This window comes from Morone saxatilis, unplaced genomic scaffold (assembly GCF_004916995.1).
Source record: "Morone saxatilis isolate NCDOM2014 unplaced genomic scaffold, NCSU_SB_2.0 Contig14, whole genome shotgun sequence".
Classification (NCBI taxonomy): domain Eukaryota; kingdom Metazoa; phylum Chordata; class Actinopteri; family Moronidae; genus Morone; species Morone saxatilis.
The window spans coordinates 19,861,848-19,872,822 of record NW_023339696.1 but is presented as its reverse complement, the minus strand read 5'-3'; the positions used below and the strand labels follow the sequence as shown (position 1 = coordinate 19,872,822).

Genomic DNA, 10,975 nt, shown 5'->3' with positions numbered 1-10,975 from the left:
ACCGAACTCCTTATAACATTTACAGAGACCCAACAGAATATAAATCCTGTTAAACCCTTACAGGTCCTGTTCAATAGCTTGTTCAAGGAGAAGAAATAAAAGCTAAAGATAAACATTCAAAGTAATGAAACTACAACTACAACTTACTGCCAGATATTTCACATATTTTCTATGTGTATAGGTATTTAAAGGTCCAGTGTGTAACATTTAGGAGGATCTATTAGCAGACATTTAATAAAATATTCACAGGAATGTTTTCATTAGTGTATAATCACCTGAATCGTCATGTTTTTATTACCTTTGTTGTTCTACAGTAGCCCTGAATGGACAAACTAAACACTGACTTGAGATACTGGCTCATTTTCCATTTTTTTCCTACACGCTAGGAAGGGGAGTGAAGTAAGGGAGTTGCAATCTGCAACTAAATCCTACACACTGGTCCTTTTAAATGTGTTGTAGATATTTGTTAAGACTCTAAACTCGTCACTATTTTTCCAACGTGAAACCAGATCTGTTAAAAAATACTCTTGTCATACCACATTGTTCACTGCAGGAATGGTTTCAGTTCATATCTCGGTAATGAATCTGAGAGTTTTTTATTTAAGAAAGGGGTGATCTGCATTTTACCATCAGTGATGTGATCTTCTGATTGAGTGAATAGTGTTTTTCTTTAGGTTTCATCAGATGAACTGAAATGAAAGAGGAAGCATCATGATACTAACAGTATTTTGTTTCATATCAGGACATGGGAGACTCTGTGTACACTCTGGAGATTCCCTTCCATGGAAAGACTTTCATTCTTAAGGTACAGCAGCCCTTTGTGTATTCATTGTGAAACTGTGTCTCACCAAAACATATGTTCCAGTAGTGACCCACAATAATAGTGTTTATTCCTCATGGTTAGACTTGTTATACAGTAACTGATGTTTGAGACATTTTACATGAATATTTTAATCCATTATCAATATTAGCGGAGATGTGTTTTTTCAAGCTGTTTGATGCAGCTTAAAAAACAGTTCTCAGTCTCTTTGTTATTTTCTGTTTAGGACAGATTCTGACCTGTTCTCCAGTGTTGTTGCTCTAACAGTAAAGAGTAGGCCAGGCTGTATATTAGTGCAGCTTTCACAATCAGTCCAAACTGAATTAAGTACACTTTGCTGCACATATGTATTTGAACAACCTCTAAAGGGCACAGTGGTGAAATAATTGAGACTAATGGGGTGTTAAATTTAATCTGATATAAACAGACCTCCTGGTGCTGTTCCACTAGCTTCAGAGCAAGTCACGCTGCAATGGAGTTCCTTTAGCCAGCGTGTGTAATTTCCCAGACAGGAAGTCTGCTGTTTACGGGAGGCTGTGTATCAGAAGGTTGTTTGAGACACTGTGTTTTCCACAGATTACAGCTGTGACTTGTTTTTACCTTAAATGATGATCAAGGCCGGGGTCACAACCAACACAGCCACAGATTTATTTACTTTTGGACGTGCTAATGCTAATTAAATGGCCTGTGTGTTAAGTTATTGATCAGCTTGACTTACAGGCTTATTTTAGTGATTGTAGAATGTATTTATGGTTTGTTTCTTCCATTGTTGAACAGCAGGCACCTAACACATACAAATATTAATGAGAGAGTTTTCTACATTTCTCCTAAGTGTATAACGAACTTGGCCCGTGTTAGTCTTAACATGCTTGTAATTTACATATATGACACTTGGCTACTTGATGTAATTAGTTTCTGCAACTATTCTTCTGACTAAATAAGTGAAACAGCTAATAACACACACAACTCTGTGAAGAGCATGAACACACAGTCTTTCTCTTTGGTTATTGTAGCCAGTAGGAGCTAGCTGGTTAACTGGGAAACTTTAACTTACATTATTAATTTGAATTTTACTCTGATGCCTTTTAAACTTTGGTGAGTATGATTGCATACAGTTTGTCTTTGTCCTGTTTGTATGTAAATCACAGTATTACGCAAGCATTGAAATAACTGTCCCAAGATCATCCATTGTACAGCATGTCTTGTTGTAACACTGATGGGATTTTCCAGCACGAGAATGATTGTAAACACACAAATGCTGGTAACCATTACTGACTAAAATTAGGCTTTTTAGAGTTCCGTAGCGCTGACCTTTACCTCAGGACATCATGTGAACAACACAGAAATGATTGCCCCAGAAAACCAACACATGTGTTAAGCCGTATGTCTTGTGGATTTGACCCACAGCTGTTGACAGTGCATTAAAGTGCAGTATTGTTTTTGTTCAGGCCTTTATGCAGTGTCCAGCTGAGCTTGTGTATCAGGAGGTGATTCTGCAACCAGAGAAGATGGTCCAGTGGAATAAAACTGTTTCCGCCTGCCAGGTGATAACTTCGACATATTTTTACTTTTCTTCTTGCGTTTCTTTTCATTTTTCTGTGTTTAGTTATTTTGTATGGAAGTCTGAACAGTGTGTTCTGCCTTTTCAGATCCTTCAGAGGGTTGATGACAACACTATGGTCTCATATGATGTCTCCTCAGGAGCAGCAGGAGGAGTTGTGTCAGCGAGGTACATCAGCAACGCATACAGCAGGCTTCTTTTGCTTTCTCATATCTGTCATCTTTTCTTCGTATTTTGTGTCTTTTTATCTTATTCTCATGCGAACTGCAGGTCTGAAATGAAGTAAATTGATGGACTGATTGATTTTTCTCCCTTTAGGGACTTTGTTAATGTTCGGCGGGTGGAACGCAAACGAGACTGCTACCTGTCTGCTGGCATGGCAACCGACCACGAAGCCAAACCTCCAAGCGGTCGCTACGTCAGGTCAGACCATGCCTCTAGCCGGCTCCTTGTCACTGATCCAGTAAATTAAGAGCATGGTATCGATTTGATAAAAGTGCAGTGGTGTTAGTTTTATTTCTTGAACTTCTCTGTCTTCTCTTCTACCTTTATTGCTGGCCTCAGGGGAGAGAACGGTCCAGGAGGATTTGTGGTCCTCAAATCAAGCAGTAACCCGTCCGTCTGCACCTTTATTTGGGTGCTCAACACAGACTTAAAGGTAAGAACATGCACACAGCTAGTATTCCACCATTTTCTGTTATTTGAGGCAAGATGGGATGGTCTTCATCTTAAAGAGAGATTTTGAATTCAAATTGCCTATTTAGAAAAGGGGCTGTCGCAGCAGCAAAAAGTGAAAAATAGAGCAAATTGGAGGTTTTAAACATGACTCACTCTGTAATTATGCTAGAATCCATTAATAGAAATGCAAAAGTAGGAACACTTGAATTACAGAACACACTGAAACCAAAAACAACTTGGAAAAAGGAAAAATATATAAACAAGACTAAGAGCCTACAGCCATGCTAGCGACTGTGAGGCTGTACTGTTGCGCTAAATGCTAACATCAGCATGCTACAATGTTCACAATGACAAAGCTAACATGCTGCTAAGGTGCAACGTTTGCCATGTTTACCATCTTAGTTTAGAGTGTTAGCATGATAACTTCTGCTAATTTGCACTAAACACAAAGTACAGCTGAGGATTAATCTCTGGAAACTTTGAGTGTACATAAAGTGACAGCAGTGCATCAATACAGCTGTTGGGATATTGCAATCTGGATCAGTGTGGTGGACCGACAGTCCAGCATTGCCACCCATAGAGTTATGCTGGAAACATGATTAAGGGCAACATGCATGCGAAAATAAACAAAAATCAATACAAAAAATAAAAAAGTAAAATTTACTTTTTGTTTCATCAGGGCCGACTGCCCCGCTACCTCATCCACCAGAGTCTGGCCGCCACCATGTTTGAATTCATGTCCCATTTACGCCAACGGATCGCTGAGCTGCGGCCCTCTCTTCGCTCACACCACCACACTTAAAACAGGAGAGGAGAAACTGTGCACAGCTGGCTGAGAGGTGTCACTACTGATTTCTTTGAGTGAACCTCGAAAATGGCCGTAGCAGTACCCTTGTGATGCATCGAAGCTGAAGGAATGAGCTACCCTAACTGAGAAGACTGCACTTCTAAGCACAGGACACATGAGACCACACATTTGCCACATTTCACTCACAGGAGAAGAGGAGGAGTAATTCGAAATCGAAGACGATTTTCCTCCTCATCCTTACACTTCAATGTTGTTTTTGAAGCGTGATCACATCCAGATTTTTATGTGGACCTGTAATTGTCAGAGTGTCCCCAGTGAGTGTCCCTCACTGTGCAATGAGAACTGTGTTTCATGAACCTGACGAGTCATCTTGTGGCAAGGTGGACATTACTGAAACAAGAGAACCTGGATGAGGATTTAAGTGATTCTCACTGTGTGGGCATCTCTCTGTCTTGTTACAAATTACCTAATGCAATGGCATGAAGCAGCTGTCTCTTTGAGCCTTATCTTACTGCACACATTGTTAGCCTTTGATTTGCTGCTTTTTCTTTTTGTTTGTTCAGTGTGTATGTTTTCACTGCACCTTAAATCTATTTCTCTGGTGCATCCGCCCTAAAACAAATAGACAACACTTAATTTAAATGGGTAAAAGTTATTTCCACACAGTTTATTCTCCTTTACTACACTGTGATCGATGGAGAAAGAAGTCAGTCGCTGTCTGATCAACACAAGAGGGAGATACCACTGATCCACATAGTGAAAGTTCCTTGGTTTTACACAATCCCCAATCCCAGGGTGCAAACATATATCCGCTAACATTTAATCATTACTATTACTGTAAGTTTTTAATACTGCTTTTGTTTTGCACTTTGGGATTGGCCAGGAGCTCAGATCAGGACGCTGATGTATTATCAAGCTCAGCTCAGACAAATGATGATAATGTTTATAATTTAGGATGCTGTATACCTCCTAAAGTTATTCTTGGTGCCAATAACCTCAAGTGGCCTTGTGGTAAAATAGCTGAACTCATTATTTGTCATCATTATTACTGTACTGTAACTATGATTTCCATTGAATTTAGTACTGGCGTCCCCTCAGGCACCAAGATGTGGCAATGATCAAGGTTGATCATTTCTTGCATCATAGAGCATTATATTGTTTTTAATTATTTAGAAATGTTTCTTCTAGCTTGTTGAGTTTTAGTTTTGTTTTCAAAGACTGCGCCTCAGAAAAGACATGTTATCATTGCATATGTAAGGAAAACTGGCAACAGACCATGTTCTTCCTTCTGCCTTTCAATTTTGATAAATAAAGCAACAACAACTTTGTTGGGTTGTTCACACTTTGAAGGAGCATTTTTAAGGGTGTTACTGTGGTGTTTTGACAATGATGTGGTCATTTACCACATCATAGTCAGAACAGAGCCACAAGGGCTTGAGGCATTTTACTTAAGTCAACATCAATCAATCAACATCAATTAGTAATTGCAACATCTACACATACCTGATGTGTGGATGTTGCAATTACAGTCTGATATTATTCCTTCTTAGTCCAAAAACAAGTGAATATTGAGATTTAACTGGATAATTTGTCAGGGTTGATTTTAGCTATGTACTGTACAGAGAGAAAGTCAAATTAATTAATGATATTAACAATTTGGTGCCTTTATCACAGTAACATTACATGTCAACCTTTTCTTTTGCTTTGCATTTATTGTATGCTGTAAACTCAATGCTTAATACCTTAAGCAAAGGTATACTGTATGCATATGCAGCCTGCCTGAATACTTAAGTTTCTGTTTTTGAATCTATGTGTCTATGGATCATTCATCAAACTTGTTAATTTAAGCCATCAAAGGAATACTGACCAACAGTTTTTGAGTCTTAACCAGTGTCTTATGTCTAATAAAATGTATGAACTCATGACCGTGTTCCACTTCAAAAACCTCATTGAACTTTATATTAACAAAACAAGTTGTTAATATAAACATCTTGCTTTATTTATTTTGTATCCTGTATATCCTATTGGTGTGGATGTATTTCCTAACAGTCTGGTAATAATCTACATAATGATACAGATGTTTTCATTGTTCCCACACTGACTACATTAGACCAGGTGATACTGAATGACTTGCTTAATGAGTTATCACGGTAGATTCTACCCACATATTTTCCATCAATGGAGCCTGGGGGTGTTTATGTCAGGAACCATTATACCCTGTGACTTGAGCCTATGTCACGTGACAGCGTTGTAAAAAGGCCACAGCTAAACTCTCTGGAATTAGGCTGGCTTCTGGATGCCGAGTCACCCTTCACGTCATGGTCGTTATTATCCCATAGCCTCACAATGTTCACAGTGCTTTACCAAAATTCAGATTTATTTTCTGACCAACATTTCAAAAATGAGATAATCCATGGACATGAAGCCATCTGAATTATTTAGAAATTTAAAGCAGCCCATTCAGTGATTCTTATTGAACCACATTAATACAGATTGATAGTTAAGTAAGATCAGTAACCACACACAATTAATTTAAATAATCCTTGAATCAATACAGCCATGGTAGATTGGATACAGAGTGTGTAATCAGACCTACTGTTGAAGAGAAGATGTATTGTCCTGGGGGCAAAACACAATGCTAAGGCCAAGCGATGGAGCAGCTCACATGATTGTGCTGTGACTGTCTTCTGAGGCTATGGGTGTGTGAATATGTGGTGTTTTTTTTAACTGATGAGAGAGCAAGCATCTCACTGCTCTCATTGTCCTCCATTTAAGGCTGATGAGAAGAGCCGGTCCTTGTGCTGCCATCTGCCTGAGCTACTCTACCCAGACAGGCTCTGGCCAGTGATCTGGAGGACAGACCTCTACTCGATGTGGAGCAGGGTGCTGAAAAATGGGAAGCAGAAAATTAGGTAGAGTTTGGGGATCAGTGTTTTGTAACTTTTTTTGACCTGTTGTTCTTTCTGATCATTTTTGCCAGATGCTCTTCCTCTGACAGTGACACCAGATTAATAAGATTCATTCTAGTGGACCACATAAATGTTGTGACTGCTGCCTTTTCATACTTTGCCAAATCTTTTTTTTTTTTTAAACATAGGCTGTGAATAAGGTCCTCTGTCTAAGGAAACTCTACAGAGCATCTACAGGGACAGCGGCATTGTGGAGTTAAAGAAAACAAGCGGAGTTCATACATATCAGACGAGACTCGCCACTGGAATCCACCTCACTGTTGCTTGAAGAACCAAAGAAGTTGTTCTGACTTTCAAAGAACTGAAACACAGCTTCCATCTGGATTATCTGCCATTGTGAATACCTATTGACTCTGTTTGTAACAGATGGGTTCGGCCTTTAAGAGGTTCTGCATGCAGTTCTGCTGCTGCTGCTGCTGTGCTGGTGACGAAGACGATGAAGATGAAAAGCAGCCTTTAGTACCGTAAGAAGACATTAGACAGGCCAGAAACAGAAAAGTTCTTCACCACATACCACTTTAATACATGTTTTCTCATCATCCACTTATCAGCTACACTCATGACCTAGAAAAGAATATAAGACACCAAAAATATATTTTATAGTGTCAGTAAGTGACTTCTCTGTGTCACAGCTGATAAATGATATACAATCACTGTATTAATGTGTCATAACTGTGCTTCTGGGTGCTTGTGTGTGTCTCTCCACAGTCAGGATCCGTTGGAGTACTTTAACCGGGAAGTCCAGAAGCGCCGTGATGAGGAGACCAACCTATGGAGTACGCCAGGAGACCCCAGCCACTCGGAGAGAGAAGATGACCGGGTCCTTCACAGCCTGCTGCAGGCCAGGAACAAGACCCGCATGGGATCCTCGGTATGTGAGGGAGGGTGGACACAGAATAGACTCTCAAGGCTTCATTCAGTCATGATGACCTAGTTAAAAGAAGCAAATAATAACTTTCTCAGTTGTAGAAAAGAACTCTAGCTCTCTATACTGTAGATTGGAATAACAGTAAAGAGCCTATGAATACAATAGCCATTGCCATGCATTCTCTCTTTGGGCTAATTAAATAATTGTGAAATAAAAATATTCCTCATTTTTCTGGGGACCCTTTTAATGCTCTTAAGAGATGCTAGGTGATGGTAAGTTTTAAAAGCTTTGTCCTTTTCTTGTTTAGGGCTATCGCCGTCTGAGTGTTGACATTGAGGCCATGAGAGATACCCGCCGAGAAGTCAGAGACAAATGGCAGACAATCCTGGAGAATTTAGGTAACGCTGGAAAGATGAGATGTGGGACAGACTGTCACTTCTTAATACATACAGAGTAAGAAAATGGCTTCTTTTCTAGGTTTCATGGCCGAGGCAGAGTCGCTGCTGACAGTGTCTGCTGGAGCCTCACATGACCGCATGCGTAACGCCCCAGCAGCACGTGCCATGCTTAACATGCTCCACTCTGAGACCTCCATCTTCAACGCCAGAGAACCACCACCGGAAAGATATCTATTCATCCTGGTGAGAGCAGAGGAAACCGCAGTGATAATGAACTTTGAACTCATACTTAACCTTAAAGTGAGAGCATCTTTGCTATGACCTTTGCTATGATGAGTCTATGGTTAACACCCTTGGGGTGGTGTGGGTGTGTTTATTCCATTACTGTTCTCCAGGCCACAACGAGGGGTACTTTCCTTAAACCCTTGCAGAAGTTTTGTCAAGAAGGGGTTGAGTGCCAGTTACTTGTATGGCCATGAATGGTGAATCCTTTGTCAATGTTCACATTTGGGGAGGAGGTACTGGGCTGTACATCAGAGGAAGAAGTCCTTTAAACAGGATGCAATGTAACTGTTATGCCCCTTTACAATTGGTTATAACACTAAGTATAGGGTGAACAGAAGGTTAGGTGTCATTGCACAATTAACTGTCACTTGGTCATGTGGTTAGGGTTGATGTTGCTCAAATTTAGTTGATTGTGATTATCTCTCTGCAGTGATACTTTAAATTGGTGAAAAAATAATCAAGAATGTGGTTTAGATAACAGCCCCAGCTGGACATAAGTTGACATATTCAATCCCTGTGGGCCAGCAGACAACAGTGGCCCTTTAACACCCATATTCCAGCAATAATGACATTTGGTTTTCCCTGCTTCAACCACTTCTCCTTCTTTACTTTTCCTCATAGGATCGTCTCCTGTACCTTGATATCGCTGAAGATTTTGTGGCAAAGGCAAAGCGCTTCTATCCCCCAAGGGATGACTCTGACGAGGAGACCCCGGGTCTTGCCATAAACCTGCCGCTGCTGCTGGCCAGGGTAGAAGCCTTGAACGGAGCAAGCAATATAGAAGATGAGGAAGAGAGTGGAAGAGAAGATGGAAACTTGAGTGACAGATCCTAAGATCTACTGGCTGCAATAATAATAGACACAAGGCAGGGGGCAGTAGTCATCAACCCTGGAGACCTGGATGACAGAATTGCATAGCTCTTACCTTTTAAGTGTCTGCTGCCTCATACAGTGTTGCTGCTGCTTCTTGGAAGTTTTAGCCTGAACATTTTCTTTCTCCCCCAACTGCAAAGCTTGAGTCTTATTCTGTTTTCTCTGGTCAAAAACTAAAAGGGCTTAGCAGATTACCAGGTAAATGTTACAGAGGTGTTAACTCTCTAAAGTATGTTTTTCTACCACAGAGTTTTATCAAGTTCTTACCCTGTTCATTGCTCAGCTGTTGTGAACCTTCAGGGTAGCGATGTTCCTCTGAGTCTCTTTATATTTTGTCCTATGATTATCAGCACTCATCTTCATTCAATCACATGATTTGTAACAACTCTGAATAAATAGCCGAGCAATCTGACATCAGATTTTTCTTAAAGTTTAACAAGAATGTGTGTTTGTATAATTGATACTTTTAACTCATTAAACTCTGCATTTGGCTTGGAAGATTTTGGAAAATAGCAGATGGAAATTCAATGAAGTTGGTACTGTATGTTGAACTTTTAAATTGGTTGTGTGTGTGACTGATGTGACTTTCAGGTGATGCTGTGTGTTTTTTGTCCCTCCAGCAAATTACTGAAAATGTGAAAGATTTCTAAACTCATGTGGCAGTTTGTGTGTGTGTTCTGGTGTCCAGTTCATGATGAAATAAAGCTCCAGCCTCAAGCCTGTTATGTGTACAGCGTCACATGTTGGTTAGCTGCCTCAGGTGAAGTAATAGGAGTTTCCAGCTATTCAAAAATTACACAAATGACAAAGAATAAAAGAATTTTCAACGGCAATCCGAAATTTGAATAGAATTTGCTGCGTGGAATTCAATTGAGCATTGAACAGTGATTCCACGGAAACTGTGGCACGAGAGCAACATTCCTTTGAAGTGAAATACAAGGTCTTCTTCAGTCTGTTCCTATGCACTCACATGGTCGTTGGCTGTGTACCCAAGGCTGGCTTACACTCTGATCTGTAGACATACCACAAATCCTGGCCTGTCTGGTGTCTGATCATACCACTGGGACCAGACCGTGTTGCAAGATGGATGGTGATGATGGTGTTTTGGTGGTCAGCTGCTTCTTCTTGTTGTTGTTATTGTTATGTAAGAGAGGCACTCTGCAGAGGGCACATGTTTGAGCACGGCACCAGCCTGCTGGCACACTGGCAAACACACAAATAGCTGGTTGGTAACACTTGACTCTATGGTGCTAGTATGAAACACTGGAGTCAAGTTGAAGATTGTGTGCAGCAATCAATTGAAAGTTAACTTTCCCTCAGATTCTTTTTACTGCTAAGCAAACACACCGTGTCAGGTTGACCTGTGTGGGAGACTCCTAACTGCCCTCCCAAATTCCTTCCTCTGTCACCAAAAAAAAACTGACTTACTCAAACTTGCACTCTCACAATATTTTGCCTTATTTACCTCCTCCTGACAGGCCCCGGGCTTTATCCTGCAAATGCCCTTCTCCTCCCTCTCTCCCTACCACTCCCCCGTCTCTTTCCCGGTGACAGCTCATTTAAATGTCACTTCCCAGCAGCTGTGGCAGTGTTGTTATGCAACACAAAGTTCTTCCTGGCCGTGCCTGGCGTGATGCAGGTGGAAAGATGAGGACGTAAGGGGGTGATCACTGTGACAGGGCTCACCTCATCACTGTTCACCTTTGCAGACTCTC

General features: G+C 40.7%; 2 protein-coding genes and 1 long non-coding RNA gene across 3 annotated transcripts in view; 2 read left to right on the top strand and 1 right to left on the bottom strand.

The window, feature by feature from the left end:
- The window catches only part of stard3 (StAR-related lipid transfer (START) domain containing 3), a 9,598-nt gene extending 4,382 nt beyond the window's left edge, over nt 1-5,216 (top strand). Inside the window, exons 10-15 of the mRNA XM_035655397.1 lie at nt 743-805; nt 2,269-2,364; nt 2,470-2,549; nt 2,700-2,804; nt 2,946-3,039; nt 3,739-5,216. Of these exons, the coding sequence (XP_035511290.1) occupies nt 743-805; nt 2,269-2,364; nt 2,470-2,549; nt 2,700-2,804; nt 2,946-3,039; nt 3,739-3,861 (561 nt within the window). The 3' untranslated portion in view covers nt 3,862-5,216. The remainder of the gene's footprint in view (nt 1-742; nt 806-2,268; nt 2,365-2,469; nt 2,550-2,699; nt 2,805-2,945; nt 3,040-3,738) is intronic.
- Nucleotides 5,217-6,648: 1,432 nt separating this feature from the next.
- mreg (melanoregulin) lies at nt 6,649-9,319 on the top strand. Its single transcript, XM_035654306.1, has 6 exons — nt 6,649-6,779; nt 6,965-7,300; nt 7,545-7,707; nt 8,012-8,102; nt 8,182-8,345; nt 9,009-9,319. Exons 2-6 carry the CDS (start codon nt 7,203-7,205, stop codon nt 9,219-9,221), a joined length of 729 nt encoding a protein of 242 aa, XP_035510199.1. The 5' UTR covers nt 6,649-6,779; nt 6,965-7,202; the 3' UTR covers nt 9,222-9,319.
- LOC118322589 lies at nt 7,339-9,442 on the bottom strand. Its single transcript, XR_004796460.1, has 3 exons — nt 9,313-9,442; nt 9,024-9,145; nt 7,339-7,766 (listed from the first exon to the last, which is right to left on the bottom strand). It is a non-coding gene; the product is annotated as an uncharacterized LOC118322589 (long non-coding RNA).
- Between the last annotated feature and the right edge of the window lie 1,533 nt (nt 9,443-10,975).

Coding starts and splice junctions, on each gene's coding strand:
- mreg (XM_035654306.1), top strand. CDS start 7,203: ATGGGTTCGGCCTTTAAGAGGTTCTGCATGCAGTTCTGCTGCTGCTGC. Junction 7,301..7,544: donor GAAAAGCAGCCTTTAGTACC/GTAAGAAGACAT, acceptor GTCTCTCCACAG/TCAGGATCCGTTGGAGTACT. Junction 8,346..9,008: donor AAAGATATCTATTCATCCTG/GTGAGAGCAGAG, acceptor TTTTCCTCATAG/GATCGTCTCCTGTACCTTGA.